This window comes from Eschrichtius robustus, chromosome 14, assembly GCF_028021215.1.
Source record: "Eschrichtius robustus isolate mEscRob2 chromosome 14, mEscRob2.pri, whole genome shotgun sequence".
Classification (NCBI taxonomy): domain Eukaryota; kingdom Metazoa; phylum Chordata; class Mammalia; order Artiodactyla; family Eschrichtiidae; genus Eschrichtius; species Eschrichtius robustus.
Window position 1 is genome coordinate 73,870,574 of NC_090837.1, and position 18,469 is coordinate 73,889,042.

At 35.0% G+C, this 18,469-nt stretch overlaps 1 protein-coding gene across 1 annotated transcript in view; it reads right to left on the reverse strand.

Annotated features, from left to right (window-relative positions):
- SMAD2 (SMAD family member 2) overlaps positions 1-18,469 on the reverse strand; it is a 96,995-nt gene that overhangs the window by 21,014 nt on the left and 57,512 nt on the right. Inside the window, exons 4-7 of the mRNA XM_068563308.1 lie at positions 16,659-16,748; positions 15,417-15,610; positions 14,473-14,607; positions 12,011-12,085 (exon numbers count right to left, since the gene is read on the reverse strand). Of these exons, the coding sequence (XP_068419409.1) occupies positions 12,011-12,085; positions 14,473-14,607; positions 15,417-15,610; positions 16,659-16,748 (494 nt within the window). The remainder of the gene's footprint in view (positions 1-12,010; positions 12,086-14,472; positions 14,608-15,416; positions 15,611-16,658; positions 16,749-18,469) is intronic.

The following is an 18,469-nucleotide window of genomic DNA, read 5'->3' on the forward strand; positions in this document are numbered from 1 at the left end:
AAACCTGAAAGAGAAATTAAGGAAACACTCCCATTTATCATTGCAACAAAAAGAATAAAATACCTAGGAATAAACCTACCTAAGGAGACAGAAGACCTGTATGCAGAAAACTATAAGATGCTGATGAAGGAAATGAAAGATGATACAAACAGATGGGAGAGATATACCATGTTCTTGGATTGGAAGAATCAACATTGTGAAAATGACTATACTACCCAAAGCAATCTAGAGATTCAATGCAAATCCCTATCAAACTACCAATAGCATTTTTCACAGAAATACAATAAAAAAATTTCACAATTTGTATGGAAACACCAAAGACCCAGATTAGCCAAAGCAATCTTGAGAAAGAAAAATGGAGCTGGAGGAATCAGGATCCCTAACTTCAGACTATACTAAAAAGGTACAATAATCAAGACAGTATGGTACTGGCACAAAAACAGAAATATAGATCAATGGAACAGGATAGAAAGCCCAGAGATAAACCCATGCACATATGGTCACCTTATCGTTGATAAAGGAGGTAAGAATATACGATAAACCCATGCACATATGGTCACCTTATCTTTGATAAAGGAGGTTAAGAATATACAATGGAGAAAAGACATCCTCTTCAATAAGTGGTGCTGAGAAAGCTGGACAGCTCCATGGAAAAGAATGAAATTAGAACGTTCCCTAACACCATACACAAAAATAAACTCAAAATGGATTAAAGACCTAGATGTTAGGCCAGACACTATAAAACTCTTAGAGGAAAACATAGGCAGGACACTCTATGACATAAATCAAAGCAAGGTCCTTTTTGACCCACCTCCTAGAGAAATGGAAATAAAAACAAAAATAAACAAATGGGACCTAATGAAATTCAAAAGCTTTTGCACAGCAAAGGAAACCATAAACAAGATGAAAAGACAACACTCAGATTGGGAGAAAATATTTGCAAACAAAGCAACTGACAAAGGATTAATCTCCAAAATATATAGGCAGCACATGCAGCTCAATATCAAAAACACAAACAACCCAATCCAAAAATGGGCAGAAGACCTAAATAGAAATTTCTCCAAAGAAGATATACAGATTGCCAACAAACACATGAAAGGATTCTCAACATCACAAATTATTAGAGAAATGCAAATCAAAACTACAATGAGTTATCACCTCACACTGGTCAGAATGGCCATCATCAAAAAAATCTACAAACAATAAATGCTGGAGAGGGTGTGGAGAAAAGGGAACCCTCTTGCACTGTTGGTGGGAATGTAAACTGATACAGCAACTACGGAGAACAGTACGGAGGTTCCTCAAAAAACTAAAAATAGGACTACCATACGACAGAGCAATCCCCCTACTGGGCATATACCCTGAGAAAACCATAACTCAAAAAGAGTCATGTACCACAATGTTCACTGCAGCTTTATTTACAATAGGCAAGACATGGAAGCAACCTAAGCGTCCATCTTAGTGTCAATCTAAGATGAATGGACTAAAAAGATGTGGTGCACATATACAATGGAATATTACTCAGCCATAAGAAGAAACAAAATTGAGTTATTTGTACCACGGTGGATGGACTCATACAGAGTGAAGTAAGTCAGAAAGAGAAAAACAAATACCGTATGCTAACACATATATATTGAATCTTAAAAAAAAAAAAAAAAAAGGTTCTGAAGAATGTAGGGAAGAACGTAGACAGGAATAAAGACGCAGACATAGAGAATGGACTTGAGGACATGGGAAGGGTAGGGTGGGAGGAAGTGAGAGAGTGGCATGGACATATATACACTACCAAATGTAAAATAGATAGCTGTTGGGAAGCAGCCACATAGCACAGGGAGATCAGCTCGTTGCTCTTTGCCCACCTAGAGGGGTGGGATAGGGAGGGTGAGAGGGAGATGCAAGAGAGAGGACATACGCGGATATATGTATATGTATAGCTGATTCACTTTGTTATACAGCAGAAACTAACACACCATTATGAAGCAAGTATACTCCAATAAAGATGTTGAATAATAATAATAATAATGAAAAATAACTTATTAAAACTTTTGGTATGAAGCTAAAGTAAGGCTTAGAGGGAAATTTAGTTTTAAATGCTTACATTAGAAAAGAATTAATGACCAGTCACTCCCATCAGGAAACTTGCACAAGCCTCTTAGATAGCCTCATCCACTAGAGGGCAGACAGCAGAAGCAAGAAAAACTACAATCCTGCAGCCTGTGGAACAAAAACCACATTCACAGAAAGGTAGACAAGATGAAAAGGCAGAGGGCTATATACCAGATGAAGGACCAAGATAAAACCCCAAAAGAACAACTACATGAAGTGGAGATAGGCCAGCTTCAAGAAAAAGAATTCAGAATAATGATAGTGAAGATGATCCAGGACCTCGGAAAAAGAAAGGAGGCAAAGATCGAGAAGATGCAAGAAATGTTTAATAAAGACCTAGAATTAAAGAACAAACAAACAGAGGTGAACAATACAATAACTGAAATGACAAACACACTACAAGAAGTCAATAGCAGAATAACTGAGGCAGAAGAACGGATAAGTGACCAGGAAGACAGAAAGGTGGAATGCACTGCTGCAGAACAGAATAAAGAAAAAAGAATGAAAAGAAATGAAGACAGCCTAAGAGATCTCTGGGACAACATTAAACACAACAACATACGCATTACAGGGGTTCCAGAAGGAGAAGAGAGAGAGAAAGGACCAGAGAAAGTATTTGGAGAGATTATAATCGAAAACTTCCCTAACATGCGAAAGGAAATAGCCACCCAAGTCCAGGAAGCGCAGCGAGTCCCATACAGGATAAACTCAAGGAGAAACACGCTGAGACACATAGTAATCAAAGTGGCAAAAATTAAAGACAAAGAAAAATTATTGAAAGCAGCAAGGGAAAAACAACAAATAACATACAAGGGAGCTCCCATAAAGTTAACAGCTGATTTCTCAGCAGAAACTCTACAAGCCAGAAGGGAGTGACATAACATATTCAAAGTGATGAAAGGGAAGAACCTACAACCAAGATTACTCTACCCGGCAAGGATCTCATTCAGATTTGATGGAGAAATCAAAAGCTTTACAGACAAGCAAAAGCTAAGAGAATTCAGCACCACCAAACCAGCTCTACAACAAATGCTAAAGAAACTTCTCTAAGTGGGAAACACAAGAGAAGAAAAGAACCTACAAAAACAAACCCAAAACAATTAAGAAAATGGTCATAGGAACATACATATCGATAATTACCTTAAATGTGAATGGATTAAATGCTCCAACCAAAAGACACAGGCTTGCTGAATGAATACAAAGACAAGACCCATATATATGCTGTCTACAAAAGACCCACTTCAGACCTATGGACACATACAGACTGAAAGTGAGAGGATGGAAAAAGATATTCCATGAAAATGGAAATCAAAAGAAAGCTGGAGTAGCTATACTCATAACAGATAAAATAGACTTCAAAATAAAGAATGTTACAAGAGACAAAAACGGACACGACATAATGATCAAGGGATCAATCCAAGAAGAAGATATAACAATCATAAATATATATGCACCCAACATAGGAGCACCTCAATACATAAGGCAACTGCTAACAGCTATAAAAGAGGAAATCGACAGTAACACAATAATAGTGGGGGACTTTAACACCTCACTTACACCAATGGACAGATCATCCAAAATGAAAATAAATAAGGAAACAGAAGCTTTAAATGACACAATAGACCAGATAGATTTCATTGATATTTATAGGACATTCCATCCCAAAACAGCAGATTACACGTTCTTCTCAAGTGCACACGGAACATTCTCCAGGATAGATCACATCTTGGGTCACAAATCAAGCCTCAGTAAATTTAAGAAAATTGAAATCATATCAAGCATCTTTTCTGACCACAACTCTATGAGACTAGAAATCAATTACAGGGAAAAAAACGTAAAAAGGACAAACACATGGAGGCTAAACAATACGTTACTAAATAACCAAGAGATCACTGAAGAAATCAAAGAGGAAATCACAAAATACCTAGAGACAAATGACAATGAACACACAACGATCCAAAACCTATGGGATGCAGCAAAAGCAGTTCTAAGAGGGAAGTTTACAGCTATACAAGCCTACCTAAAGAAATAAGAAAAATCTCAAGTAAACGATCTAACCTTACACCTAAAGGAACTAGAGGAGGAAGAACAAACAAAACCCAAAGTTAGCAGAAGGAAAGAAATCATAAAGATCAGAGCGGAAATAAATGAAATAGAAACAAAGGAAACAATAGCAAAGATCAATAAAACTAAAAGCTGGTTCTTTGAGAAGATAAACAAAATTGATAAGCCATTAGCCAGACTCATCAAGAAAAAGAGGGAGACGACTCAAATCAATAAAATTAGAAATGAAAAAGGAGAAGTTACAATAGACACCGCAGAAATACAAAACATCCTAAGAGACTACTACAAGCAACTTTATGCCAATAAAATGGACAATCTGGAAGAAATGGACAAATTCTTAGAAAGGTATAACCTTCCAAGACTGAACCAGGAAGAAACACAAAATATGAACAGACCAATCACAAGTAATGAAATTGAAACTGTGATTTAAAATCTTTCAACAAACAAAAGTCCAGGACCAGATGGCTTCACAGGTGAATTCTATCAAACATTTAGAGAAGAGCTAACACCCATCCTTCTCAAACTCTTCCAAAAAATTGCAGAGGAAGGAACACTCCCAAACTCATTCTATGAGGCCACCAGCACCCTGATACCAAAACCAGACAAAGATACTACAAAAAAAGAAAATTACACACCAATATCACTGATGAATACAGATGCAAAAATCCTCAACAAAATACTGGCAAACAGAATCCAACAACACATTAAAAGGATCATACACCACGATCAAGTGGGATTTATCCCAGGGATGCAAGGATTCTTCAATATACACAAATCAATCAATGTGATACACCATATTAACAAACTGAAGAAGAAAAACCATATGATCATCTCAATAGATGCAGAAAAAGCTTTTGACAAAATTCAACACCCATTTATCATAAAAACTCTCCAGAAAGTGGGCACAGAGGGAACTTTCCTCAACATAATAAAGGCCATATACGACAAACCCTCAGCAAACATCATTCTCAATGGTGAAAAACTGGAAGCATTTCCTCTAAGATCAGGAACGAGACAAGGATGTCCACTCTCACCACTACTATTCAACATAGTTTTGGAAGTCCTAGCCACGGCAATCAGAGAAGAAAAAGAAATAAAAGGAATACAAATTGGAAAAGAAGTAATACTGACACTGTTTGCAGATGACATGATACTACACATAGAGAATCCTAAAGATGCCACCAGAAAACTACTAGAGCTAATCAATGAATTTGGTAAAGTTGCAGGATACAGAATTAATGCACAGAAACCTCTTGCATTCCTATATACTATTGATGAAAAATCTGAAAGAGAAATTAAGAAAAGACTCCCATTTACCACTGCAACAAAAAGAATAAAATACCTAGGAATAAACCTACCTAGGGAGACAAAAGACCTGTATGCAGAAAACTGTAAGACACTGATTAAAGAAATGAAAGATGATACAAACAGATGGAGAGATATACCATGTTCTTGGACTGGAAGAATCAATATTGTGAAAATGACTATACTACCCAAAGTAATCTGCAGATTCAATGCAATCCCTATCAAATTACCAATGCAATTTTTCCAGAACTAGAACAAAAAATCTTAAAATTTGTATGGAGACACAAAGAACCCCGAATAGCCAAAGCAGTCTTAAGGGAAAAAAACGGAGCTGGAGGAATCAGACTCCCTGACTTCAGACTATACTACAAAACTACAGTAATCAAGACAATATGGTACTGGCACAAAAACAGAAATATAGATCAATGGAACAGGATAGAAAGCCCAGAGATAAACCCACGCACCTATGGTCAACTAATTTATGACAAAGGAGGCAAGGACACACAACGGAGAAAAGACGGTGTCTTCAATAAGTGGTCCTGGGAAAACTGGACAGCTACATGTAAAAGAATGAAATTCGAACACTCCCTAACAACATACACAAAAATAAACTCAAAATGGATTAGAGACCTAAATGTAAGACCGGACACTATAAAACTCTTAGAGGAAAACATAGGAAGAACACTCTTTGACATAAATCACAGCAAGATATTTTTTGATCCATCTCCTAGAGTAATGGAAATAAAAACAAAAATAAACAAATGAGACCTAACGAAACTTAAAAGCTTTTGCACAGCAAAGGAAACTACAAACAAGTCGATAAGAAAACCCTCAGAATGGGAGAAAATATTTGCAAACGAATCAACAAACAAAGATTAATCTCCAAAATATGTAAACAGCTCATGCAGCTCAATATTAAAGAAACAAACAACCCATCCAAAAATGGGCAGAAGACCTAAATAGACAATTCTCTGAAGAAGACATACAGATGGCCAAGAAGCACATGAAAAGCTGCTCAACATCATTAATTATTAGAGAAATGCAAATCAAAACTACAATGAAGTTTCACCTCACACCAGTTAGAAAGGGCATCACCAGAAAATCTCCAAACAAGAAATGCTGGCGAGGGTGTGGAGAAAAGGGAACCCTCTTGCACTGTTGGTAGGAATGTAATTGATACAGCCACTATGGAGAACAGTATGGAGGTTCCTTAAAAAACTAAAAATAGATTTACCATATGACCCAGCAATCCCACTACTGGGCATATACCCAGAGAAAACCATAATTCAAAAAGACACATGTACCCCAACGTTCATTGCATTACTTACAATAGCCAGGACATGGAAGCAACCTAAATGCCCATCGACAGACGAATGGATAAAGAAGATGTGATACATATATACAACGGAATATTACTCAGCCATAAAAAGGAACGAAATTGAGTCATTTGTAGAGACGTGGATGGATCTAGAGACTGTCATATACAGTGAAGTCAGTCAGAAAGAGAAAAACAAATATCGTATATTAATGCATATATGTGGAACCTAGAAAAATGGTACAGATGAACCGGTTTGCAGGGCAGAAATTGATACACAGATGTAGAGAACGTATGGACACCAAGGGGTGAAAGTGGGGGGGGGGGGGCGGGAGGGGGTGATGAATTGGGAGATTGGGATTGACATATATACACTAATATGTATAAAATGGATAACTCATAAGACACTGCTGTGTAAAAAAATAAATAAAATAAAATAAATAAATAATGTATAGACGCTCAGACCGAAAAAAAAGAATCAATGGAAAAAAATACAAAAGAATCAATGACCTAAATTTAAACTACAAGGGTCTAAAACGACCACATTAAATGGGACGTAAGTAGAAGAAAACAATGCAGAATAGAAATAAATCAAGCAGTAAAAAGGCAAACACAAGAGAAAAGTTTAAGAAGCCAAAAACTGGTTCTTTAAAAATATTAACTGATAAAGCCCCTGCAAGACTTATCAAGAATAAAAGAGAAAAGTCAAACTATCAACATTTTAAGTAAAAACTGGGTCATCAAGATTTACTTGATCTTGCAGACAAGAGGATAACAGAATATTAGAAATAACTTTATAGCAATAAAATCTACCATTCATATGAAATGAACAAAATATCTTGTAAGACACGAGTTAGCACACCAACACAAAAAATTGAAAATCTAAATAACTCTCAATTTAAAAAACCCTTCACTATAAAAGATGGCTTCTCTGGTAGAAGCTATCAAGTGTTTAAGGAAGAATTAATTCCAATCCTATGCAAAGTCTTTCAGAAAATATTAGAAAACCTCATCCAATATATTTTGATTCCAGCATAATTATGATATTGAAACTACAGAAAAACATTACAAGAAAACTAAAGACCAAAATCTCTCATAAACATAGATGTGAAAATCCTTTTAAGAACATTAGCAAATTAAATTTGTAAATATTTTAAAAGTATAATTTATCACAACCAAATAAGGTCAAAATTGGTTATTAGAAAAATCATTTAGTGGAATTCACTCAAAAAGAGTAAAACTGTATTATCCTCTCAATAGATGCAGAAAAATTATGGGCAAAATTCCACAGCCACTCATTACAAACACTCAGAACACTAGGAACAGAATGGAAAATCCTCAGTCTGATAAAGATAATCTATTAAAAATCTATAATTAACATTTTACTTATTGGGGGAATTATTAAATGTACTCCCCCAATGATCAAGAACAATGCAAAAATATCCGTTCTTAGTATTTCTATTCAACAGTTTACTGCAGGTCTTATCCAGAACAGAAAAAAGAAGAAAGCTTAAAGATTAGAAAGCAAGAAGTAAAACTGTCTTTATTTAAGAGATGACAAGGTAGCATATATAGAAAATCTTAGGAATCTACAGAATACTAGATACAAAAAGTGATTTTAGCAAAGTTCAGGAAAAAAGACCAACATACAAAAATCAAATTTTATTCTATATCCTAGGAAAAAACAATTAAAAATAAAATTGAAAAATAAACATTTACAATAGCACGAAAAGGTTGAAACAGTGAAGAACGCATCTAATGACAGAAATGCTATATATCTATGCTAAAAACTGTAAAACACGGCACAGATGGCATAGCCAATAAGACCACTACCTTAAAGTTCTCAAACCTGACCCTCCGTTCTTGACAAATAACCTTATTTTCCTATTTTATTTAGAAGATCCTAATCATGAAGATGAAACTGCTTCTGCTTCTGGATCTCAGTCCCTCAATTTACTTCTAATTTTCATGCAATCAACTTTCTTCCTTTTTCTTAATGGTTAATTCATCCTTTTATATTTTCTTTAAATATACTCACATAGTATTTACTGTAAGTTAGGAACATTTAACTTCTTTACAAAAATTAACTATTAACAACCCTATGGGTTTGGTACTATAATTATTCCTAATTTACAGATAAGGAAACTGTGTGCCTAGGTCATCTAGCTAGTATATAGTAGAGGGACAATTCAAACTCAGGTAGTCTAGTTCAGAGTCCAACCATACTATCCTGCCGCCATGCATTTGGTTAGAGAAGCTGTCTCCTAAGTGGGGTATGTGAACCTTGTCTACGGGTATACAAAATGACTGACTTGCAAGAAAAAAAAATTAGAACTAAATCAAACTTATATTTCCTGTGATGTTCAGCCTACTCCTTAATGTCCACAAACTTTAAAGAATGAAGGCTTGGCCAGAGAAATTTTTAAAAAAAGAAAAAGCAAAGCAAAAAATAACAGGTACTTGTTCATACAGTTCTGTATTCTGCATTATTTGTCCTATGGTTATTTGTTTGTTTGTTTGTTTATATTTATTCTTATTTATTTATTTGGGGGGGGAGGGTCACGCAGCTGGATCTTAGTTCCCCGACCAGGGATTGAACCCGTGCCTCCTGCAGTAGAGGCGGAGTCCTAATTACTGGGCCGCCAGAGAATTCTCCTCTGGTTACCCTTTTTTTTTTTTTTTTTAATTTATTTATTTTTTTGGCTGTGTTGGGTCTTCGTTTCTGTGCGAGGGCTTTCTCTAGTTGCAGCGAGCGGGGGCCACTCTTCATCGCGGTGCGCGGGCCTCTCACTGTTGCGGCCTCTCTTGTTGCAGAGCACAAGCTCCAGACGCGCAGGCTCAGTAGTTGTGGCTCACAGGCCTAGGTGCTCCGCGGCATGTGGGATCCTCCCAGACCAGGGCTCGAACCCGTGTGCCCTGCATTGGCAGGTGGATTCTCAACCACTGCACCACCAGGGAAGCCCCTCTGGCTACCCTTTTAAAAAATATTAACTCCTTCTATTTCAAGCAGAGCTTGAAAGATCAATTTAATTATGTCCTTCCCTCAGGGAAGGTATGGACCAGAGTTTAAAAACAGGTTAATTTTGCTCTAAATTGGGACCCTGCATCAGTCAGAAAATTCTTCCCATGGCACTGAGAGAACAATAGATAGCAGGTAGAAGACTGGTATTTAAACCAACTTTTAGCATCTCATGAATCAAATATTCACACTGTCACTGTCATTACAGTAAATAATTTTAAATGTGTCATTTTGAAAAAGACAGTAACATTTCCCCCACTGAAACAGAATTAGAAATATTAGGTTATGTTCAAAGCTAGCCCCAAAACATTGAATTCATTTTAGTTGATTCAGCTTATTATCCACTTTTAGATTTTGACCATTATCATAACCAATGATTATATTCATCTTATTGTTCTTCCCATGTTTCAGCTATATTATAGAATAGGCATTTGTGCACTAATTGGAACCCTTATGGCCTTTTGCGCCTGGCTTCTTTCACCTAATATAATGCTTTCAAGGTTCAGCAATGTTGTAGCATGCATCAGTACTTCATTCCTTTATATGGTTGAATAACATTCCAACGTATGGATATAACTCATTTAATTTATCCATTAATCATTTGATAGATAGTTTGGGTTGTTTCCAATTTTGGGCTACTATGAATAATGCTTACATGAACATTTGTTTACAAGTTTAATGTGGACATGGGTTCAATTTTCTCGGGTGAAATTTCTGGGTCATATTGTTATACTATATTTAACTTTGAGGAATAGCAAATCTTTCCAAGGTAACTGAACCATTTTACACTCCCATTAGCAACATATGAAGACTCCAACTTCTCCGATCTTCATTGAGACTTCCTCCTTTTTTGATTATAGCCGTTCTAGAGGGTGTGAAGTGATATGTCATTATGGTTTTGATTTGCATTTCCCTGATGATTAATGATGTCATTAGGGCGTATTTTTATTGGCATTCATTTCTAAGTGTCACAGTAGCAACTGTCCATCATGGGGCAAAAAGGAACATGACTGATTTAGGAATACAGTTCTTTGACACACATGCATGTCTTAGGAAGATATATTCGGAAATCCAAACGTCATTTGCAGTAAGATATTTGCATTAAGATGTATAATATGGGGAATTCCCTGGAGGTCCAGTGGTTAGGACTCTGCGCTTTCACTGCTGAGGGCAGGGAACTAAGATCCCACAAGCTGCACGGCCAAAAAAAAAATGTTTTTTAAAAACACACGATATGTTATTTCCAATGATCATCATCTACTTTTCTTGGTTATCTACTATTTCAAAAAGCTATTAAGTATGATTAGCTATAGCAGAAACTTCTTCACTTGGGAGTCTAAATAATGGAAGAATTTAAACAACAGAATTATGGTAAAAGCCAACCACCCCAGCCCCCCCCCATGTAAAAAATAACTTAAATTATCATAACTGCAGAATGCTTTAGTATAAACTGTGTAGAAAAGCGGATGCTATAATTTGGGAAGTTGTGATATTAAGGTGTCCAATCCTTAAGATATAACCAGGGTGGAATAGATCAAAACATATAATTACAATGACATCACAGCTATTTCACTGGTAACCTATTAGTTCTGATGGGTTATATACATTTTATTACATAACAACTGTTTTAAAGCTTTGATGTGTGTAATATCGATTACACGTTAATTTTTTCTTCATTGTGTTTGAAGTTGGTAGCTAAATATTAGAAATTAACTGCATTAGGTCAGGTACAATATACAAGGTATTTTGTATACACAATCTACTATAATTCAGAACTCACTAGTAAGTTAAAAGAGCACTGAAAAGCTGATCCCCATCTCTTACTTCCAAGTTCCTCTGAAAGCCTGTTATTGGGCTAATTAATTAGAATCTTTCATCACAAAGACATTTATTCAGAGTACCTAAAACTTTAAACAGAAGCACAGAATATCAATATTTTAAAAAGAAAAGTGAGTGTTCTCCAATTTTTATTTGTTTACTCTAATAAGAGAAAATTCTAACAATTATTCTGCAGAGTAGCATATGTTAATCTTTCACTGACTCCTCTCTCTGAAGATTCAAATATGATTAAATCACGATGATTCTTTTTTTTGATATGTCCCAACTTCTCTAAATGTAAGGGTTATGAATAACTCTAGTGAGTTTCCAACAAGGCAAAAATGTGTATCTAATTACTGAGGAATTTTGAAAAATATTTTTACCTGTATCCATACTTTGGTTCAACTGTTGATCACTTGTTTCTCCATCTTCACTGATATATCCAGGAGGTGGCGTTTCTAAAAAAGTTTAGAACAAATCACGTACAGGTTCAATTTAATCTCATCGCCTTTTCTCCCAGCTACCAAAGATAACCCACAAGTCACTCCAAATAACATATCAATGTTATATAACATCTCTATAAAAAGCAATATTGGATACTGAGGACTTATGATTCAGGTTCTGATCCAAACCTTATAGGTGAAACCTTACAACTTACCTGTAATATAATTGAGCTCTCTGTGCATATTTTCTTAGCTATTATTTACATATCTGGCTCATTGTCATATGCGTATTTTCTGGGGCAAGAGCCAAAAATATAACTTCAAAGATGCCTCAGTTCTGATCGGTATGTTTCAAAGAAAGTAGTACCCATAATTATTATTTTTTTTTTAACCTAATGGCCATCATGGACGGGTACTTAGAGATGATTAAAGGACACACAACACAGGCACACAAGATTCTGGATTACAAAATAATACAGGCTTACATCTTACATTAGGTTCTATAGGGCAAAATATGGTAATATAGTTCAGGAATGGTCTAGCTTGAATTCTACCTAAAAAGTGTATTGCTCCATGATTGCTAACCAGTAAATCCTGAATGCTTGAGGCAGAAAATTAAATTCAAATACAGACTACTACACAAAACTGAGGCAAACGACTTCCTGAAAATACTTAAGGTTCTAATGTGTCATTTCCAATATGGTTTATGAACAAAATGTTTATATTCAGGAAGCATCTGAATATCTGAATAAGCTTCATGTAAAATGAAAACATTTATACAATATTACCAATTATAATTTCAAGGAGGAAAAAATAAGTTTAAATGATGTGGGTTAAATAAAGGCTTCCTTCATAAACTTTTTACAATCTCTCTTCAATAAGCTAACTATAAATTTTAACTTAAGTATCAAACTTTTCATTTTAAGTGTCAGTGCCCGCAAATTTTTAATATAAGAATAAAATAAATTCCTTCATACACTCAAACAACAAAGAATACAAAAATAAGAATAATACATACCATTACGTGCTATTGCAAAAGTTAAAGCAAACTAAAAAAAAGAGCTAAACTTTGCCCGTTTAACCACTCATCTCTCAAAGGTCTAAAGAGGAAGAAATACTGAACTGATAAATATGTTATCCTTTTTCATTTTTCTCCATTATTAGTTATCTATAAAATAATAGACTACAAAGGTACTAGTGTTTTGGAGGAAATGTTAAAATTTCTTTCGGAATGGAATAAAAAGTGAATCCCAAGGTTTTGCTGTCAGTTGGAGCTGGGTAAAGCCCCACTGTCCAGAAAAGCAGATAGGTGTAATCCACTTGTGATTTTCTACTCTGTAAAATGCCCTAATCTAAACAAGTAAAGATAACAGGGAAAATAAGCCCAAACATCTCCACAAGTGAAAGCCACTAAACATTCTAACATCCTCCATATAATTATTGGGTAGGTGTCTTACAAGAGTGTATGCTTATACCTCAGTTTCCTAAGTATTGTTGAATTATACTAATTCCCACATCAGAGACTTAAGTACCCCCTCACTCAAAACACTACCCACACGTAACCACTTCCAGTCAAATTCTTCTCCCTACAAAATGCCCTTTGTTCATCCTCTTTCCCCTCACCCTGGCCCCCATTCTCCACAACAACGTCTTTGCCCTGTCTCCTCCTAACTTCTCAAAATGTTTGTTTCCCAGCTACCCAAAAAACAGCTTTAAATCTTCTTCTGGAATAAAACAGTAATAAAAGAAAAAGGCATTAAAATAATCAGAAAACACTTTTTAACCTTAAAATAAGCTATTTTTAAAAATCCTTCCTTTTCCTTATGTTTTCAAAATTATCTCCAATGAACAAGCATTATTTCTATGATGAGACAAAGCAATTTTTTAAATGCAGTTGAAACTCCAAGTTCCTTACATATTTTCAGTTGTATAAAATAAACATAAGAGTGGAATAGATAAATATTACACAAGGAGAAAAAAGACACTAAAAAAATCCAATGTATAGCTAAATGCTCCGTCTTATATCTTTAGTTTGTGCTAGGAAAAAAAAAAAACCAAAAAAAAAAGGAAACAGACAAAAAAGGAAGAAATTATTAGCTGTTCTCCTAACAAACAGTGAAAACTAAAAGAGTAGTTTCCATATCATGGAATATTACTGGACATATAATATAATAGAGCAGAATGTGAGAACCATGCAGTTCATTTATTTATCAGCATTACTGAGTCCCAGATGAAAAAAGAACTAAAATAGAGGTCTTCTGATTTTCAGCACAACATACGTGTTGCTATGTCTGTAGAACTAAAAATTTAAAAAAGCCAAACCATAATTTATTAATACTTGAACGTTTATGAACAAAATTTGTATCTATCCCAAATTTTAGGAGATTCTGAGGCAAAAATACCTGGGATATAATTACTCTGTGGCTCAATTCCTGCTGGGAAATTAGTGTTTTCTGGAATGGAGTGGGTATAATCATCCAGAGGTGGTAGTTCTGTTAAGATCTCAGTATGCCGTGGCACTAACACCGGAGGCAAAACTAAAAGAGTAAAAGAAATCCAAGTCAATGGCAGAGCAAAGGGGAGGATGACACCTGTATTAAAAGTTTTCATTAATTTTTGAAGTTTAGGATCCACCTACTTGGTATTATTTGGCTATTGAGAAATTGACAAACCTGATTATGATTTTAACTTGTCATGTAGTCCACAATCTAAATCTCCAAGTCCCAATTTATCTTGTACTTTTGGGGACAAAGTGATCCTGGTAATATTATATTGCTATAGAACTATAGAAGTTCATAAATCCTCATTGGGAAGGTTGCAGAAAGATTTGTAAAATCAGATTTGGGGTATTTTTTGAAAATATAGCTGTATTCTTTTAGAAAGTTTCAAGTATACAGCTAAGTAAATTGAAAGTCCTGCTATGAGTTTTACCGAACTGCTTAGATGCAAATGATGTCATTAAAGTACATCAAAAAAACAAAGAGCAAAATTACTGAAAACAGGTAGTGCAGCAGACAAGTAGTAAGACATATCACTCAGTTCTAAGCAGACTGTGTATCTGTGGGATTAGAATTTCCTAGATACGTACTTTGATGTGAAATGCTTGCTATTCCAAGAAACTAAGATATCTCTCCCTCTAAGATATATTTTCCCATAACATGTGTTAAAAAACTTTAAAGTATTTTTAATTACTGCCAAAAAATATACTGAATTTAAGGTAACTTATTAGAGTTTTATACCAAAATTTCCCTGGGTCAATTAGGTATAAGAGTACCTAATACACTTAAGTTGAACTTAAGTTCAAGCATTTAATTAAAACAAGGGGGAAAAAATCTACTTTTCCTACCTGGTGTCTCAACTCTCTGGTAGTGGTAAGGGTTTACACATACTTCATCCTTTTTAAGATTAAAAGCATATTCGCAGTTTTCAATTGCCTTGAGTTCATGATGACTGTGAAGGTCAGGCCAGCGCCATAATCGGCAATATATTACATGTGGCAGTCCTTTCCGATGAGATACCTGAAGACGACCATCAAGAGACCTATTGGGAAGCAAGGGAAAAGAAAGGTGGGAACTTTAAAAAAAATAAATGTACTCAACTGGGATAAATTAGTACAATAAGAGCATAAAGAAAGGAATGACAGACGTTTAGTTTTAGTGAGTACAAGGAAGAAACATGTGTTATCTAATGGATCTCATATAAAAGTAAGCAGCAACACTAGGGTATGTTTCTTATAAATATGCTACATAAATGACTCAAATGTCAATGAACAGGTAACCGCTTAGGGAAAAAGTGATTTTTTAAAAAAAGTATCATATAGCTATACTTGAAAAACTTCTGTCAACAACTTCCATCTTTAGTGAATCAAACTCTTATTTAGGGAGGCTTTTAAGGGCATTATTTCTGTAGGTGACAGAATTATCAAAAAAAAGAACTAGTGTGAAGAATGATAAATACCAACAATGATGTAAAAGTAACTTACTAAAACTAATGTAACTCATTACCCAGTTGTGACTGTTTTGAGTACTGAGGTATATTTCTATACAGCTCACACATAAATGCAGATGGTGATGAATATGATGAGATGAAATGGACCAATACCAATATGCTCAAAAACGAGAATAAGGTGATAAAAAAAAAAAAGAAAACATAAAAACGAGTTCACCTGGCATTAATTGTGATATAAGGGGTTCAGTAAATAAGTATGTACTTATTAGTATACAGATGAGATTTAGATGATAGCAAGAAATTTAGCAAAAACTGGTTATGTATCTACTTAAAAGTTAGGCCAACAACAGATTATAATCTAACCTCACACTAAAATGAGAATATAGTTATCAAGGTTTCTATTCTTTAGGGGATGCAATAATTTTAAAAAGATTCAAAACTAGAATTTCATTGATAAAACATCAGCTGAAACATTTAATATATTTTTAGTACTGGCAAGCAGTTATTTTAAATGCCATGCCTTATTTTACATTAAGGAAACATCCAAGGCAAAATTATACTAAGCAACCCACTATAGGTCTTCCAAAACACCCTCCCTCCCACAAGATCTCTAGGATTCGATAGAGGGCAGAATATTCACCTGGTTTGTTCAGAGAAGCTGTAAAGGCCTGTTGTATCCCACTGATCTATCGTATTTGGTGTACTCAGTCCCCAAATTTCAGAGCAAGTGCTGTGCATAAATTGAAAAACAAAAAATTGATGTGAACATGGAAGCATGGTTATTCAAATTACCATGATGTAAAACATGGAAAATGTACAGAATACTTCCTTCACCCAGAAAATATACATTGCTTCACTTTTTCACAGGCATTTAGTGCTGGTTTCTATATTTTCTATATGAAGGAAGCCAATAAAATGGAACATGTGACTCCAGATAAGTTATGATTATGTTTTTAAAATGTGAACACCAATGCTCTCTAGCTTAATGAAATCATACCTATGCCTTTTCCAATCTCTTCTACTCACAACAAAGGATCCTATGCCATTAGCCTTACTAACAGTGCTTCATTTTATAACCCAGTTTTTTAAAAAAACTTATCTAAAAATGGATGTCAACTAGTATTTTTAATATAGGTAAAATTCCAATTGAAATAGACATATACCCACAGTTAAGATTTCCAGGTTATTTGTTTGAGATACATATATATTCAGTTTTACTGAAAATTATTATTGCTCTCTTATTACTGTAAAGGACAAGGAAATGGATTTTGACGTCATTCTAGCGCAGCATACTACCTTAAAAGTTTTAAGAAATTGCTACGAGGACTAAAGATACATGAAAGGACAAAATGCATAAAAGATAGTATGAATATGACAAAGTTGCTATATCTAGTTTTTCTCATTAATACACCTGAAAGGCATACACCAGAAAGACCTCAAAATTTTTCTTCCACATTTCTTTCCAGAACAAGGGCAGCCCAGAGATAAGTCTGCCTATTTTCCCTGCCACCACTTCATCTGTGGGAGAAGAGAAGAAAACGAGAAAAGAACAGGAGCTTAAAAACAGTCTGGAATGGAACTAATGACAGCCAAAAGGGTCTCAGTTATAAGTCATACTTTTAAAATTAGAGTCAAAAGATAATTTCTGAAACTCTATTCCATTTCTTACATATTACAAAATCATCAAAATTTAAAGGAAGAGAAAGAAATACTTCAAAACAACTTCTGAAAGTCAAATTAAACAACTGGTTAAATTCCAGATGTATACTTTGCTAATGAGCTAACTCAATCAGCATTTCAAAGGGCACTGGTGAAAACTGCTGTCTTCCTGTGGCTGGACAACACATCAAGGGGGCTGCCGGGCTTCAGGGCTTCAGGGCTTCAGGGCTTCAGGGCTTCAGGGCTTCAGGGCCTCAGGGCTTCAGCGCTACAGGGCCTTTTGCACAGTCACTGGGCTGCAGAAACATTTCACGCCATACTTTGGAGGCTACAGTAAGTATAATACTGGATGGTTTTTAAAAATACATTTTCAGACACTTTCCAGCAGCTTTCTGAGACATTTTACAGATTCTCTTGGTTTTTAGGCTTCTAACTTCCACTTCTCAGACTACAAAAGTCAGAAAAAAACAAACTGGAGGATAATTCAGACCTTTCCTTTTTTCCCAAAGGTGTACTGACTAAACAACCATGACATAATTGGTTCTTTAATTCAGATATTTATCAAATATCTACTGGAAACATACAGCACCATGTAGTTTAAAACACAATAAAATCAACTATTCTATAGTCTCATGAATCTGTATTTAAACCTCAGAAGGAACAGTATGCATCTTACTCTTTCTTCTCTCTTTGAAAATAATTTGAGGAAAATGATTGATAAAAGAGAAGATAATGAGGCTATTCTGCTCTTATGAGACTAAAATGAACTTTTCACTCAAGTAACTCTGGAAC